Source organism: Argiope bruennichi, chromosome 7 (genome assembly GCF_947563725.1).
Source record: "Argiope bruennichi chromosome 7, qqArgBrue1.1, whole genome shotgun sequence".
Classification (NCBI taxonomy): domain Eukaryota; kingdom Metazoa; phylum Arthropoda; class Arachnida; order Araneae; family Araneidae; genus Argiope; species Argiope bruennichi.
Genome location: NC_079157.1, coordinates 47341774 through 47360728, shown reverse-complemented (window position 1 = coordinate 47360728; position 18955 = coordinate 47341774). Strand labels below are relative to the sequence as shown.

At 31.1% G+C, this 18955-nt stretch overlaps 1 protein-coding gene across 1 annotated transcript in view; it reads left to right on the top strand.

Annotated features, from left to right (window-relative positions):
* Nucleotides 1-16767, top strand: part of LOC129976598 (ADAMTS-like protein 1) — a 128376-nt gene extending 111609 nt beyond the window's left edge. Inside the window, exons 16-20 of the mRNA XM_056090237.1 lie at nt 5103-5323; nt 6371-6526; nt 8099-8278; nt 10974-11121; nt 16268-16767. Coding sequence (XP_055946212.1) covers nt 5103-5323; nt 6371-6526; nt 8099-8278; nt 10974-11121; nt 16268-16386 — 824 coding nt within the window. The 3' untranslated portion in view covers nt 16387-16767. The remainder of the gene's footprint in view (nt 1-5102; nt 5324-6370; nt 6527-8098; nt 8279-10973; nt 11122-16267) is intronic.
* Nucleotides 16768-18955: the final 2188 nt, after the last annotated feature.

Genomic DNA, 18955 nt, shown 5'->3' with positions numbered 1-18955 from the left:
GTTTCGGATTAAATTATATTGGGTGTTGCTTCTGGCAAAGTAACATCATCTAATGATGGTAGTGAGGATGGATGAAGAGCGACACAGTTGATGCTGGGTTTCGAAGCATGAATACATTCGTACAAATGAAATGAAGTTGGAGTAGAAATACATAATGAGCCATTAGGGTCGTAAGTGCATCTAGCTTGAACTTGTTGTTGCCAATCGAATCCTAAAATAAGCTTAAATGGAAGCTGGGTGCACACTCCAATTTTAGGCATCATATGTTCCAAATTACCAACAATTATGTTTAAAGAAATCCAACCTATTGGCTTTATTTCATGGTCAACAACTTGGAACTGTCCATCAGTCCACGGGTTAATAACAATATCATTTGGAACACAAGATTGTTGAATGACTGTGATATCTGCACATGGATCACAGAGGGCTTGAATTTCTGTATCATTGTTGATAATAACAGGTATTAAGGCACGTCTGTTAGTTTCAGTTCTAATACAATTTATAGAACTATTATTTGCACTATTTGCGGTTGTAGATCTTCCAGATGTGGAGTTGCGATTGTTGTTGTTGCGGCGGGAATTTGAAGAGTTCAAACTTATAGTTTTGACTGCGTTATTATCAGAACTAGTTGAACTGCTAGAAGATGGGATTTGGACATTAGTTTGACTGTTGGTATATTGATTTTGTCGTGACGTGTTTCTTGGTTGAGCTATGGTTGAACCACGTGGAGGAGGTGGTAAACTGCACATAAAAGATGCATGGCCTTTGTTTCCACATCTCCAACAAGTAATATCACGAACATCGTCAGTTACTGGATTGTATTTACGACGTTGTTCATCATGTGTATAAGAAGATCGAATTTGAGATTTCGGAGAATGTTTCTTATGCTCTTGTTTTGCACTGCGAATAGCATCAAGTGCAGTTGCCCTGTCAATTAATTCTTCAACAGTATTCGTATTTTGAGTAGCTAATGCTATTTGCCATTTTTCCTCGGTAATATCACCTATGATCATAGAAATACGGTCAGGTTGGGGAATGGTGAAGGGAGCTTTTTCCAAAAGAGCGTCTTTTGAATAAATATAATCTACTAAACTTTCATTATGCCTCAACTTTCGTTCACTTTGGTGAGCCAAAAATTCTTGCATTGTAATACGCCTTTTAAATCTTGAGGCGAGAGCATTTTTCCAAGTAATCCAATCATTAAAATTTTTTCCTGTTGTTAATTGCCAATTTTTTGCAGATCCTGAGAGACGAGAAATAGCATTAGTTAATTTTAATTCGTCGGACCAGTTAGCTAAAGTTGAAATTCTTTCAACTTCCTTTAACCATTCAAGTGCATTTTCAATTATATCACCTTTAAATATTTGGATTGAATTTGCTGTGTCATTTGTAGATGTGATTTGAATCACATTTGGATTTACTTGTCTTTCTAAAAATTGTTTTTGCGTTTCCATTAATGTAGAAAGAATAGCTGCGATATTCGGATCTATTTGAGAGGGCGGAGGCATAGGAAGTGGCGATTGTGTAGAAGAATTACTTAAAAGTTCTACTTGTTTTCGCAGAGATTCAATCTCTGTCAATAAATGTGCATTATCAGAAATTGCCTCCTCAGCGTTATTAAGATTCTGCACTCGAAGAACATTTAATTCTTCCAAAGTTCCTTCACTATTTCTTTTATTATTATCCTCTACAATACGCAAAATTAGTTCATTCTTATTTCCAGTTAGCGAAAGATTTCTGAAACGTAATTCTTTTTTCAGTTGAACTATCGTTAAAGTTTGTAGCGGTTGCGAGTCTAAAGAATTAAAAATGATATCCTCTTTTGTTGACATTTTTTTTTTATTTCTGTTCACTGTTCTTGACGAACGAAATAAATTAGCGAAGATTGCTTGGCGACGTTCTTGTTTAAAAAGCGAAGATTGCTTGGCGATGTTCTTGTTAATAAAGCGAAGATTGCTTGGCGATGTTCTTGTTTAAAAAGCAAGCAATAAATTTTGCAAACAGAATAATTATTTTGAAGGTAATGCGAAATCAATATTCAGCATTCGTTAGAATACTCGCACTGATTTGTACAAGGTTTTATCACAAGTAAAATGAAAGTATATAAAGTATCTCATAAACTTCACTTACTATGCGTGGGCGATTTTTGGAATACGTTCAGGCAGAAACAATCTTGGCGAGATTATCATTCCTTGGCGAGGATTCTGAAAGTTCCAAAGAAGGCTTAACTAGTGCGATGTTTTTTTTATAAAATATTATTTGAAATTCCTTTTGCAAGTCCATTAGATTCCGGCTGCGCCATATAAGGCTGATTTATAATTAGCCTCTTGAAATTTAAATGTTAAGAAAGAGTTCTTAATTAGAAAAATAAAAATCTATTATTGTGGTAAAGCATATGCGTAGGTTACAACCATGGCGAACATCGACAACCAAACATCTGTTGCCAACATTCGTTTTCACAAGTTAACATAAGCTAAACGATTACAATTCTTTCATCGATACACAAAGTGAACCTTACACTTTTGTCTGCTATGCCTCTAGGGTTTGGGGTAATGCTTTGAAAAAAAAAAGATTAACTGTCGAAATCTTCGTAGAATTCAAAGAAGAATTTTACTTAGAGTTATACGTGGCTACAGAACTTTAAGCTACGAAGCCTGATTTGTCATTGCGGGGTTTCCCCCAATTGACCTTTTCGTCGTTCAAAATAAAGACTTCAAAGATAACGTTATAAAAATTACCCAAGATTCCAAACTGTCTTTTTCCAATCTTCCACATCCTGCTGAACGTGTTCCTATCGAAATTATCGATTATAAGGACAATGTTCTTAGCAATTTTCCTGTTGTGTGTTTTACTGATGGCAGTAAACTCAACCACCGTGTTGGACTTGCTTTTGTTGTGTTTCAAGACGCAGTTGAAATGGAACACTTTATGTTTAGAATTCCCGATGAGTGTAGTGTGTTCCAAGCAGAATTGCTGTGCCTCAGTAACTCGCTCAAATGGATAGTAAACCACTGTACTCTGTCATCCAGGTTCCTTATTTGTACTGATTCTCTCTCATCCTTATTTTTGCTTAGTAATGTTTCTTCTTGCAACAAAATTGTAATGAATTTTCACATCACTCTTTACGAGCTTAAAGCAAGAGGAATTAGCCTCTGTTTTTCTCATGTCCGAGGTCATTCTGGCATTTTAGGGAATGAAAGAGCCGATTGGCTTGCAAAGCAAGCTACAAAACTAAACATCATTGATCCTATGAGCATTCCCAAATCTCACATTCGTAATGAGAATCACAAAAAGACCATTCTCTTATGGAACGAGCTGTACCAAAATTCGTCAACTGCCTCTTTAACCAAATTATTTTTCCCTACAATTTCTCAAAGGTTGAATAACAAGCATTTTTTCAGTGATTTTCAATTAACAAAATTTCTTACTGGACACGGTAATTTCAATTACTATCTCAAGAAATTTAGATTACCGAACACTGATCTGTGCTCTTGCAGCGTGGGTGGAGTTCAAAATGTCGAACACTTGCTTTTTGATTGCTCCAAACTTACTGAAGGGAGAAGGGATTTTATTGTGGATCTAGATGCCTGTAATATTAAGTTTTCACCTCCGCTTCATGTTTTGGTCGACCACAAAATTGCTTTTTTCTCATTCTGTAAATTTATTGCCTTTGCTGCTTCAATTTTTAATTAGTTTTTTTTATTTTTTTTTTCCTGTTCTTTTTATCCTTATTTTTATATATACATATTTTTTTTTCTATGTATGTATTTGTTTCAACTTACCTCTGTAAGCCTTGTGCTGTACTTTGTGGTGCACAAGGATTGGCTTATTATTAATAAAAAAAATTTAAAAAAAAAACGTCACATTTAATCCAAAAAATAGTCACACAAAAACATTGTAGAGCATAAAATTCTGTGCAAACATTGTAAGATTTTGCTGCAGAAATATGAGTATTTTTATTAAAATTCCGATTGATTTTTCGAATTAAAAAAAATCATATTTTTTCAAAAAACGAAGCATACATTTAAATGAGTATATATTTGTATAGAATCTTTATTAAACCAAGAACCGAATACGTTATCATATTTATTTTTATTTTCTAACTTGAATAGCAAAAAGGAAAGCGTGATGTGCAAAGTTTCCAATTATGACACTTTGCATTCATTAAATATTGCCTGCTAATAACTACATGAATCTACTTCATGGAAGAATTTTAAGTAAATTTTTAGACTTGATATTAATCCTTAAGATATCTGAATTCGGCAGATCAGAGATAGATATTCAGCTATTCCCAAGTTATACCATAGCAATCTTTTGCAATCTTTGAACTCCTTGATTGTTAGAAATCTTACTCGTCATTTGTGTTTTTTATTTAGCTCTGAGACGTTTGGTCTTGTTACATTGTGTTAGGAACCCTTAACCTTATAATGGGGAGAAAAAATTTTGAATATTCGCATTGAATGAAATTTATTCAGTCCATCAATAGTTGAAACATTGTGTTTTATATTTTCTCTAACATAATAAAACTGCCATCTTCATTTGGGAAAAAAATGATGGTGGATAATACAATCAATTCGCATATAGAGCTGCTTTTTTATAAGAAGAATACGATATCTAGGGGAATAAAATGTCTAATAAACGTCTGGAGGCAAAGTGTCTATATTGTTTGTATTGGAGTTTTAATTTGACTGGACAATTGACGAGATATTACTTTAGATTTGCATTATCTCGTATCTAAGTTTCTTTTTTAATTCCCAAGGAATTCTCACAACGGTAATTTGCGAGAAAAACTTGTCTTTCTCCACTAAACTTCTAGAATTCAAATACACCTAAATCTAAAAACTTTCATTATCTTATTTTCAACTAACTTTATTTTTAGTAAAAGTTTATTTTTTTAAACTGATACAAATAAGGAGTGTTAAAACTTACTTTTTTTTTTACGTTAACTATAAATAGAAAGTATCATTAAATTTATATTCGATGTTCTGAACACGTTATTAACATGGTTATGAGGAATTCCATCAGAATAATGAAATACTGATAAACTGACATATTGAATCGTCAATACAGCGAAAATTTTAAATGAAATTTATTTCTTACAGGTTCAACCACATTCATTTCCACTACACCTGCTCCACTAATTGAGAATCACCATCAGAAATTGGCGAACCAATCCAGCCTGCCCCAAGTTCGTCACTTTCTGGTCAACATGCGGCACTTTGCTGAAGAGCGTATCAAATCCGACCCCGTCGTTTTAGAATACGAGTGGATCTTCGGGGAGTGGTCGAAATGCTCCCATTCTTGTGGTGAAAAAGGAGTGCAGGTAATTTATGGAATAGTGAGCTATTTTTTTACTATAAAAATATTTACGATCTATAGGGTAAAGTCAAATTATATATGATGTTGTTAAACTAAGCTATTTAAACCTATGAATTTAAATATGCTATTTAAACCCTCAGAACTTCATTTTTTAAAATTAAGTTGCAAATTTATATTATTAAATATAAGGAATTATTAACTTTCACCGATTTCCAAAGGAAAAAGGTGCCTGAAAGTAAGATATAAAAATGGAAGATTCGAAATAACATTCGTAAATTACAATAAAGTTATAAAATAGCAAAGAATATTCTACTACATTCAAAGAGTTCTGGGGCTTTTCAAATATTTTCTAAATTATAATGAGGCATACCGTTTAGCCTAGAATCAGAGAAAATTACCATTTGGCCGTCTAGTTAGAACGGTTTCTTTCAGGCTAAATACTTACAGCACATATTCATAACCTGTGATTCCTGGAGTTCAAAAGCACACCAAAAGAACCAAATCGCAGGGATTCTATCATGATAAAGCGCCGTCTCAAGAGCCCATCGTGGGTTCAAAACATTACATTTCAGCACTTTCACAACTAGATTATTCCCCTCATTAAGTTTCCCCATGATGATGAATTTTCTTAAGAAATAATGATTCTCGAGTAGCGCGAAGAAATGTAGTGGCGAAGGCCATTGGAGAAGGTAGCAAAAGCAGTCTCTATACATCTTGGTATGAATAATAGAAAAAAATGTATTAATTCACAGGTAATTACTTCATAGATTCTATCTGTAATTTTCGTCTGTAATAAAATATATTACAGCACTTTTTTTTTAACTTTGTAGTAAATCAGAATTCAAAATAGTATCTATTAGAATTCAGAACAAAATTTAAGTAACAATAATTTAGAATTAATAAAGTATGTACAACATCAAATTATTATTTATGTATTATCTATTTTAAACACGCAAGAAACAAAGTCGTTTCCTAATTTGCAAATGAAACTTGAAATGTAAGCCAGTAATTTTAAAACGCCATTTTATTTTTCCTTCCCCTTCTTATGCAGCTGAGGACTGTTGAGTGCCGCGTAACAGTGTTGAACAATGCCACGCGTCACGTGCCAAAAGGGTTATGCATTGATGGTGGATTACCCGAACCACCAACTGTCCGTTCCTGTAGACTAGATCCGTGTCCGGAATGGATTACTGGAAACTGGTCAGAGGTGATGTATTTAATATGTGCAATGACATGTTTACTATTATATTCCTGTTTAACAAACAAGTGTCATAATTTTACACATATCTATTCATTTCAGAATGAGAAATGCGCTTTTTCTTATTTCACAAATGAATGGTAATGAAAAAAGTGCTTTTTAAGGATCGAAATACTCATGTTGAAAAAATAAATTTTTTCATTTACCCAAAATGTTTAATTTCTATGTCAGATATTAAATTTTTAAATTAAAAAAATTTAATATTTAGTATTGATTATACATTCAACCTAATTATATTTTTAAATTATCCTTTGACATAACGATGCATGACTGCTTTGGCGATTCAAGATTTTATTTCCTTATTTGAAACAATGTTAACTTTAGGGCCAAAGTAAGCTTATAAAAGATACTAAAAAATAGAATTACTTTAAAACAAAGCACGCAAATACCATATCCTTTTTCATTAAATATATTAATTTTTTTAAATGAGTTAATTTCCCTTTAAGATTCTTTCTATCTAATTGATTTTTAGAAAATTAATTATATATTTTTATTTGGCTGAATGACTTTTAACAAATTAAATAAAAATAAAATGCATTAAATTGGAATTGTTTCATTTAAAACCTTAGTAAAACGAAACGATTTTAAAAGTTAAAGTAAACAAAAGAGAAAAGACACTAAGAAAGTACATCGTTTAGCTGATCGCCAACCTTGAATTACTTATATACCAATTTTTTCAATGGCGAATCTGAAAATCGTAAAGTTAACTTCATTCATGTGACACTTTCTTTAGGATATGGATTAAATGACTATTGACGCTTGTTTATGATACTGTTTATTATGTATGTAATTGTATGAGACAAAATATGAAGAGCAGAATGCAATCAAAAACCCTTGTGTGAAAATATATAAGATCTGCTTTCGTCATTTCACCTATACACCGTTAGATTAAATGAGTGAAAATGCTTCCGTCAGCGGCTCCCACGCTCCGCGTGAAAAGATAGAAAATTACCCATCAAGCACATTCTTTTAAAAAAGAGCTTGCTTGGGTCGGTGCGTGCGCGCGCGCGCGTGTGTGTGTGTGTGTGTGTGTGCGTGCGTGTAATTCATTTTTTAAAGCAAGAATACTTTCATATATTGTCTTGAGAGTATTCTTGTATTGTTCTAAATATATTTTATTTATATTTAGTACGACAACCTTTCAGTTGGAGATTTTACAATTCTTAATCAGAAATTCAGTCTGAAACTTTTCAAATCAGATAATCAGTAACTCACAAACTACGTGAAGAAATTTTTAAAAAGCGCTTAGGGCTTGAACAACAAACATATTTATACGTACTTGAAGAAAACTTGTATTAAAATCACAATTTTTAAAATTAAGAACTTTTGGAAACGGCGTTAGTTTTGATGTTCCTAAATCCAAACAGACCCAATGTTTCCCAGAAATACATGCTCAAATGTCATTAAAAAAGAATTTATATTATTAAAGTGTTTGCATTGTCAAGAATATCCAAATACGATTGTCAATTTACCTAAGTATTTCGAAAAACTTATAATAGTAACGGCCTTTTCATCATACAGTGTAGCACCAAGAACTGTTTGTCTTGGAATACCGCCTACCAAAAGCGGAGTGTGCTTTGTGAAATGGCGAACCGAACGATCACACCTAGTCACTGTGACAGCAGAAAGAGGCCGACAAGAAAACGAGAATGCTTCAATTCCAACTGCAAAGGAATGTGGAAAGAAGGACAATGGTCAGAGGTATGAGCTTTTTGTGTCTCCCTTCTTTTCTTTTTATCAGATTTTAAATCTTTGAGATTAACTATTCACAATGCTACACAGCGTCGCACAATACTAAGAAATTACAAAAAAAGCAGCATTGCATATATTTATCAACTATGCAATATTTTTTATTACTAGTGAAACCTTGCAAAATGTAAAAATATTATATAGGATTGTTTTCCATCATTATACGAATTGTTCTCAAATATTATGATATATGTTTATTACAGAATACACTTTCGTGTTTCTATTCGTAATCTATTTTAAGAACTTCATGTTTTATTAATGCTTAATGCCATGACTGAAATATTTAAAAATCTTATTTTAAATTTTAATAGAGTTCTGTGATAATAATATATAGTCCTTCACACGCACTTTCTATTAATAAATAATTTAATCCTTTCTGAAATTTAATAATTAATTAATTTTTTTATGTATTACGTTCTTCTTTATTAGATAAAATTAACGTTAGACACCGGATATTATAAGTCAGAATTTAAGAAAATTTCTTTCTCAACTTCTCCTCGACCCATCTTCATCGATTTTTTTTCCACTTGCAGCATTTTTGCAAGTAGAAACAATTCTCATGAGGTTAAATTGAAAATAACTATAAAAGAAATTGAATATCCATAAAAAGAAAACTAAAAAGGAGTTCTATCAAAACAATTATTCAGAACACTATAATGAACCCACGTTTCTTATAATTATTTCTTTTTGCAATTACTGAAGAATCTAAGAATGTCAAAAAGACGCTCTCAAAATTTCTTCTTACCTATTATCTTCTAACAGGAAATCCCCTATTCCTATAGTTTAAGAATTTTTTAAATAATAATTATAATAATTTAACTTATAATAATAATAATAATAAAATATTTTCTAAATCTATATATTTTTAAATCATTGTTGTTTACTAACAAAAAAAAATACCTAATCAAGTTTTTCTTTCTAATTTCTTTCTTTTATATATATATACATATATATAAAATCTTTCCTACACTGATCTCCAGATATAAAAAAACTTGAATAAATAGAAACACTGAACTTGTTTTTTTTTATTTAAAATTAATCTTTAATTTACAAGGAAATGTTTTTTAATGTTTTATACTTAGAGCTATGCAATGTTTGAAGGATCAAAAGATTCTTGGCATTTCGCCAAGAATTTCTGTTTCTTGTCATCTATTGTTAAGCCAAATATGAGATTTCATTTTAAGCATCTTAAATTTTAATATTATTCTCTATTCATCGTAGATTTATTATTGCTATCACTTACAAAAATGTTCTAATTACAGGAGAACTATAAAAATTGATTAGTCATTAAAAACCTCTATTTTATAAAAAAAAAGCGAATTTCACAAAAATGTTCTTAATACATGTTGTATTTAAAATTAAATTAATTTAGTAATTAATTAAAATTAATTAATTAAATTAATTAAACAAATTTAAATTAATTTAAATTAAATTTAAAATCAATAGCGGAATTGGCCTCTCCGAAATTTTTTCAGATATTCTCCAATAAAGTGCTAAAATGTGGATCTTGAATAGAGCCGTGAAAGCTACGAGTGCTCAGAATTTTAAGTTCGAAGTTACGGGCATGAGTATTTTGTGCTTCATAATTAAAAAAAAATAATCTAAGAGTTAACAGGCCTTGTATCCACCATTTGAAATTAAAATTTGAACCTGAATTACAATTTTAGCAATAAGATCGAATATCAAATTTTTTAGTTAAATTGTTGCATTTTTGAATTATCACTTCACATGTATTAAAATAGGCTGAACAGAATTCATTCAAAAATTGATAAAATTCTACACTATGTATTAAAACTATATATCAAAGTAAAGATAAGTATTTAATTATTTATATACCTATTCATGTCACTGCGTATCTGACTGCATGCATGTTAAAGTAGAGACCGACAGATCATCAATCCTTTGACTTTTTTCGAACAAAATTTGACGAGAATTTGCATTTAAACACTAAAAGTGTATATCAAATTTCATAAATCAAAAGTATGGTGTTTTTAAATTTTCGTATTTACATACAAATAAAAGTGCAGACAATCTACTACTAGACAGGGTTGGTTCAAAATTTGATACTGGAAAAACGGTTTGGGGAAATAGAGGCCGACAGCCTTTGTTATCTTTTTCCATACACCCATTGCTTCAATATTAAAGCTGGATAAGCGAAATAAGAACCGTCATCATGTTAAAAATGGTTATTTGACTGATTTTCAGAAAATTATATCTGACCTTTCGCACAATATTTTCATTCCTCTAACTCATTTATAAAACACAAGCATGTATATATTAATTCCTTCGCTTATCAGAATGTGTCTAACATAATCATCAAATAACATAATTATTGATACTTAATAGTAAATAAAACCAAAGAAAAAATTAAGTTAAAAGGCAAAATCACTGGAAAGAGTTTAAGTATAGCAAATATCTTTTACTTCCTTATCTGGATTGAAATAACAACTGTCCCAAGTATCAGTGGCGTCTAAGTTAAATCCATAAGTAAATATGAACATATTTAATATGTAAATATACACATATTTACATACATATATAAAAATGTATGTATATTTGTTAACTTTTTACATAAATATTTAGAGATGTGTGTAAGAAGTTAAAACTATAAGTGAACAAATGAAAATGTATGCATCATTTATTGCAGTGTACTGCCACTTGTGGAAACAAAGGATTTCGAAGTCGCAGAGTTCAATGCGTGTGGCATGGCACAGAAGAACCGGCGCCTCCAAGCGCCTGCAAAGGTTCGGCTCCACAATCCACGAAGCCATGTGGAAGGGCTCCTTGCAAAAACGGTAACATAATCCATTGCTTCAATTGAAACGATTAATTACTAATTAAATATTTCGCTAGTAGTAAAACTTGAAAATATTTTCTGAAAAATTGATTAAGACTAACACTTTAAGAAGATTTCCAACTAGGCCTAGAACCTTTAGGTTGGGAGGAATTTGCAAGCAAATCGACTTTAAAAAAAAAAAAAAAAAACTAAATTTCCTATTGACCAAATAAATAGTTTTGTAAAAAAAATACAAACTCTATGAATGCTAAAATCTATACTGTTATAAATGTGAATGTTTGGATGGATGTTAGTCAATCACGCCAGAACGGCTGAACGGATTTGGATGAAATTTAGTAAGGAGATAGATTATAGTCTGGAATAGGATATAGTCTACTATTTATTCCGGTTAATTGATTGGTTATTTTTTATTAATTAAAAACTAACTTTCCCGCCAAAAATATTCATTTCTCCATCGCCAAATTTTCAGTTTTTTTTTTTTTTTTTTTCCCACACTAAAGAAGTTAGGCTTAACATATTTTCGATCGAATATTTCAAACGATTCTGTTTATTTTCTTAGTGTTTGATGCTTTAAAATTAATCATTGTTAATGAATCGATCTTTCGGTTTCATTCTGAAGTACTTTTAAATTAAAATAAAACAGAATAAAGGAAATTAAAAATTTCTAATCTGTATTGCGTTACCCCAACTGGCGTAGAAAATTCATGCATTTGTGTTACGCCAACTGCCGTTGAACATTCACGCATGTGCAGTGTGTTCTGATTGTTGACAACTGTATTTTCATTAAAAATTTAAAAAATATGAGTATTATACTATTGTAGCTATCTCAATCTCTATCGATAAATAAAATAGACTTGACTTGATTTTAAAGAAATACGGACTTGGTTTGCTGTTTTGTTTTATTTCAGGTAATGCAAATAAATTGTTTTTAGGTTAGTTGTTTGCTTTTGTAATTAAATTGTATTTATGTGAGTTATATATTTTTCGTATATGCTTATAGTTTTAAGTAAATCGTTTTTTAGGTTAGTTTGATTTTTTTTTATTTGTTATTATTTGATACTTTTTCTAAATGCCCAGAAAACGCAAATCTAATCTCGAAGAGGAGTAATACAGCTCGGGTTATGAAAGTAGCCGGAAGACCTGTTTGCAACTTTAGTAAGCATTTGCGGATTATCAAACCCCTTTCAACTGTGGAATAAATACAAGGATTATTAGCTTTATTAGAAGATATCGTGCATAGGCCGGATGGCACTCACAATGACCTAATCATTAACGGAGCTTTGGTGTTGATTGAGGATAAAATAATTTCCGTATCTGGTAAATGTCTTGCTGATTTCGGTCTAACCACACCGCAGCGAAGAGGGGAAGTATCAAGCTAAGTTGTGAAGGAGCTAAACTAAGACATCCCAGTTTTAAAAGCGCAGGCGAATGAAATAATACTACGATTACTTCCCAAGCAGATTCAAGTTTACAAAACGATTCTGCATCGAGTAAATAGTGGAGAGGAGGGATCTGGGTTCACGGCAGTGCCCCCGCCAAGTCGAGCAAAAACAAGCGGCACGCCGTACCATCCTTTTCTCGAAGCAGTTTAGGCCATTTTCGACCCCCTATAACTTCGTTGTGAATAAAACTTGAAGTCTGAATTTTCAGTAACCAAGCAGACATTATATAAACACGGTATATTTCAAATTTCATTAAATTTGAACCAGTAGTTTAAGAATTATAACTAGTCAAAGTTTGGGAATTTTGTCACTGACTGACTGACCGATCATCAAAACTCTAAGACACTTTTAGCAGACATAGAAGCTTTAAATTTAGAATACAATTAGTGTTTAGTGTATAAATCAATGAAAAACTAAAATATGCGTGTATTAATGGACGGATCGATAAATTTCTCGAAGTTTCGAGCATTATCTATTTTGTCGGCAAATTCGTCGCCAAGTTTGTCACCAAGCTCTGGGATCATTGGCTCGGCATCCGACAGCATCCAATACAGATTAATGTAAAACGGTCTTTTTTATGATGACACTATTCTCGCTGGGAAGAAAAATTACAGGTTTGTAACAATATCTAATTTGAAATAATTCAATTTGAAGCTGTGGAAGCTGCAAACGCAATGGGTGACTTTCAGAGAATAAATCTGGTAGAAGAGCAAACTGGTCTTCAAAGTATGATCGCAAAACTTAATGCCGATCAAAAAAGAGTCCTCGATATGATCACAAATAAAATGAACTTACATCTAATTAATATTGACTTTGGAAGTATTAAAGTGCAGGAATCCTCAATTTGTGAATACAACAGACTAAGAAGCATTTACCGTCCAGACTTGTCAAAAATTGTAACATCAAAGCTTATGAGAAAAACCCATAGAGACAGGGAGTGGGCTTTAAGAAGCTGAAGCTCAAGAAGTAGTACCGAAAAAGAAAAAGAGGAAGACTACATACAAAAAGAAATGAGATGCCATCAAAAACATAACTTGTAAAAAAAACCAAGTCTCGCAACTCAATATTAAAAATCTTTTTTGGATAAAATAAATAGATTGACTTGGCAATTGCACTAAACAATCTAATTTAATATAATATGTTAATGTAATCTAATTTAATGTAAAGATACATTGTGATTTCATGCGATGGGGTCTCATCCCGAAGTTCACCGAGAAGCCAAGTCAATCAATGCGATGGCCAAGTCAATCTATTTATTTTAACCATAAAAGATTTTTAATATTGATATGGTTACTATAAGATGTTGTTAAGTTAGCCAATTACGTAATAACTTAAGACAGAAGGACACTTAAGTAGGGACTGAATAAATTGATCGACTTGGTACTACAGGATCTCACAACTTTTTACGTTAGAAGAACTGAGTTGCGAGACTTGTTTTTTTTTACAAGTTATGTTTTTGATGGCATTATACTTTCTCTATGCATCAGGGGGGTACAGGTAAGAGTCCTTTTGCAGCAGTGCATGTTAATAGTATAGGATGAGTGCACAATATCGCACAAGCATGCATTAGAGGCGTTAAACCGCAACCTGCAGGACACCCGCGGTAACCAGGCAGTGATGGGCGGGGTTGTCGGTTTGCTCTCAGGTGATTTTAGACAGACATTACCAGTCATTGAGAGGGCCACACCGGCGGATGAAATAAACGCATGTCTCAAGGCGTCGCCTCTGTGGTCTAGGATTGAAAAGCTCCTACTTACGTGCAACATGCGCGTCCAACTGTACAACGACCATGAATCTGGTGTCTTTGCAAATTGTAGAGGGTCGTTTAGAAGTGGATGCTGATGGGATAATTCTATTTTCAGAAGAATTTTCCTATCCAGTGGCTACTGAAGATAAACTTATCATGCAAATTTTTCCAAATTTTTTGGGAGGTTAATATAAATAATGAAGAGTGGTTGTGTGAGACGGCAGTGATGTCGCCAAAAAACGAGTGGGTCAATAAAATAAAAATTTTTTTTTTTTGACATTATCGGAAATCCAAAACTATACACATCTATAGAAACTATGATGGCTAATTCGGGGTACTACCTACCCCATTGAATTTCTCAACTCCCCAGGGTTAAGAGGTGTACTTTCGCATAAGCTGCAGCTTAAAGTTGCGTTCTAGCTCTGCTGATGCGAAATCTTGATGGACCCAGACTCTGTAACTGTACCCTTCGTATCACAGAGCTTGGCAGTAATATTATAAAAGCTGCCATTATTACAGGATCTGCTAAAGGAGACAGCTTTTTAATTCCCCGCATACCTATTATTCCAAACAACTTTCCATTTTGTTTCAAAAGTTTGCAATTTCCCTTAAAATTGGCTTTTACAATGACGATCAACAAATCCCAGGACCAAACATTAAAAGCGGCACGCATTAATTTGGGCTCACACTATCATGTTACCATGTTTCTCACACGGTCAATTATATGTTGGTTGCTCACGTGTTTCAAGTGCTCAAAACTTGGATGTTCTGATGGAAAATAATAAGTCATTTAATGTTATGTACATTATGGTATTAGAATAAAAATAAATTTTGAAATTCTCAAGTAGATCTTTCAATAAGTTACAAGTTTCTTGATTATATCATATCAGCCTCTGTTTTCAACAACACTATAATGATACGATTTCATAACATTTTACATTTTGATCAGACCGTTAGTTCTCATACATACACGTCAAAATTTCCACGCGAACGAAGTCGCGGATAATAGCTAGTATTAAAATAATATTAACACTTTATCAAACATAATTGGTTTATCAAATATAACTTTCCATGTTTAGACCACTGTGATGGGCATTCTATAGGCCAGGATGGCATGAAATCCGAAGCACAGACACTTGAGATAAAAATTGTCTTTTCTACTACATAATTTTAATAACATTCATTTTACATAATTTTGAACAACAGATTCCATTTTTATAATGAAATTTAAAGCGTTTTCATTGTTTCATCAAAGGAATAACTGCATGATTTTCTTCTATTTTTGAAAGATAAGAAAAACTATCTGAGCAATTAATATGAAGAATCAGAAAGCAAAATTATATCACCGCAAATGGTATCAACAAGACTTTACCTTTCATGGGATTGCGAAGTCATGGAAATTAAATATTTCTTTAAGGTTCATGCACAAAATAAATAGAACAGGTGTAAACAGGTAACAAGGTAAAATAAGACGACTTTAATGTCTATTACAATTTGATATTTAAAAATATCTTGCCGAGGGCGCCAAGTTACGTACAAGACATTTAATTAAAGTTCAAGACAAACAATACTCTTAGCAGATCAGCTCAGCAATAGAGGCGGCTGGTAAAGAATAAAGGAACAAGTAGTGGGTGACAATTTCCAGCTTAATATTTTAATTAAAATTAATTAGTTAACTATTTAGAGTAAAGAAAGTGATAATTCTTTTAAAAATAAATATTAACTTTGTCAGATTTAATATAGAAAGACAAAAATTGTTATTGATATAAACCAGCATCGCTATGCAAAGAAGAATTAACTATTACAGTACTTCCACGATAGTTTACATTTATGAGCTTTTGATTCATTACTAAACGAACTAAACTAAATGGAGTCGAACAACTAAGAGTTTTGTAGTGTTTAGCATAATTCTTGCATTTTCACAATACACTTATACATATTTATTTTGTTTGTAGAAGATGAAGAAGATTGCTATGACCAATCTACTTATTGTGATGTGGTGAAAGGTACTAAGCTTTGCGAGGCAAGTCAATTCAGATTGCAATGCTGCGCTTCTTGTGGAATGCAAGAGTGAAAGAAAGAAGCCAGACCCGGTCCTAAACAGCGTTTCCCACTGCCTCAAGAGATTCGTCTCCTAGAAACTGCTATTTATTGTGCTTCGGTTAGCCTTGTATGCTCATTTGCTAACAAAATATATCTCCAGTTCATAGCTCGATAGAAAAAAAATTAAAAAACGAATTAAAAACATTCATAATAATTAATGTCAGATTTAAAATATGAAATCTTGAACAATTGCTAACAAAATGGATATAGTTTATTTTATTTTGAAAGGCGGAATGTGTGCTTTACTATTTTCTTCTTAATACAGATAAATTTTTTAGTACAATATCATCTCTCCCTAAAAATGTAGTTTATTCTATAAACGATTCTCTTTCAGCAAAACTTTGCATTAATTTTATTGTAAATTTACACAATTGGTCAAGAACATTACATTAAGTAGTATTAAATTGTTAAATCTCTTGATTCTTTTAAAAGTGCAAAAGAATTGGCAGTTATTTTTTAAAAAAATCAACAACAATAAAAAAATCCATTTTTATTAGTCTTTTGAATAAAAGTAGTTTTAATTAATGAAACAACAAAATGAGAACAAATTTTTTGGTTTCATTATTATTAACGGAGTTCAACTGAAAATTTCAGTTTTAGTATCAATAGCTAGGAAATTTAAATATTGTTTTCTATTTTGTTACTATTAAATATCTCAAAAAACACCAGGAAAGAATTAATTCATTTGAGATGAAATGTTATTTCGTTATAAAAATTATATTCTTACCTTGAATGACGAAACAATTTTCTTCTTTCTTTTCGTATGTTCGTAATATTGGTTTACAATACTGAAATCAATTTTATAAAGATCTAAAATAGAATTATAATTGTGTTTTAGCTTTTATTATTATTCAAAGATAACTATTCAATATTAATCAAATAAAAGTAATGAAGATGTTAATATTTCTGTCTCAAAATAAATGAAAAATTAAATAACAACTTGTTCAAAAAATACATTTAATGCAGCTTAAGAAACCATTAAATATAATTCTTCTAAAACACAATTTTATCTCTAAATAGAATAATATCTTTCTGCTGCCACAACTACTAACATAATACCATAATTAAAATAAATTAAAAACGATCTTAACGCGTATAGTCTAAAACGAAAAAAGTGAACGACACGATACTTATTTCAATAAAATCGTTTGCAATAACTCAGAATATAATTTTTGACAGAAAAAAAATAACAGAGAAGAAAACTGAATTAATATAAAATTTTAGTGTTGTATGACATCTTTCGGTTCAAAATTTTATTTCATTATTGTTTAGAAATTGTCCTAAGATTTCAAAAAATATTTATAACTTTAAAAAAAGCAAAATTATCTTACTGTAATAAATATTATGTTAATTAAAAATAAATAATAAAAGAATAAATACAATAAATATTTGCCTAATTCTTTTCTTTCATAAAATTATAGATATTAAACTGAATCAGGATTTTCAGTGACCCTTCAATTACTGGTTAACTCAAGTTTCTTAACAATGTAGCCATTAATAAATACAGAAATGTATGTATCCACCCAATAGTTCCATATTTCTTGTATAATAGAATTAAAAGTGTTTTTAAAAAATCTTTCAAATTTTAAAAATCTATTAAAAAAACGATGGAAATCATTTTAACTTATATGTCTTATCAATAAAATAAATACTTTATACTGACTTCTGTTTCATCTTTTAAGTGGAATAAAACATCATTCGAATTGAAACATAGATTTAGAAGATATTGCACTATATCTAATGCATGAAACATCATATATCATACACATCGTTCTTAATTATTAATACTTGATGTTCGCATACAAACCGAAAGTTTTACAAATATTTGTCAAAACAATTCGATTTGGAGATTCTGATGAATCTCCAAGTTTTAAATCTCTTTGAGTTCTAAAAGAGATGAATGGACTCAGAGTCATTCATTCATAAATAATGGTAGTCATGAATGGATTACCATTATGAAATTTGGAATTTTATGACACAAAAACAATAACTCAGAAACGCAGCAAGCTAGATGAATGAAATTTATCATATAATCTTTATACTAAGACCAGGGGCAGTAGTATCCTCAAAATTTTCTCGCATACTTTCTAATAAAGATCTTATTCACCTCCCTCCTAATAAAATGATGAACATAGGATAGGGCCACGAATACTTATTATGGCACTGGTGAACAATAGTTAAGAAATATTCATCTTTGACGCAAATCAGGTATTTTTATGGAATTTATGGTGTGATCCTTGATAATTAATTGGTAATCAATTGGCTTCCTTGGTAATTAATCCTTGGTGCTTAGCAATAGATACTCCAAATTCGAATTTGTATTTTAGATGCGTTATTTCTAACCGATTGAATGCAAAATTTGACACAATTACAATTGTAGTTACAAAATCACACTCTAAATTTCACGCAATTAAGTCATTGCGTGTTTCAATTACTGAATTCACATGATAACCAAAATACATACGATAGGCAGATTTAGTTTCAAATTTATATAATTTATATTTCAAAAATATGCATCTATATTTTACATGTTAAAAAAT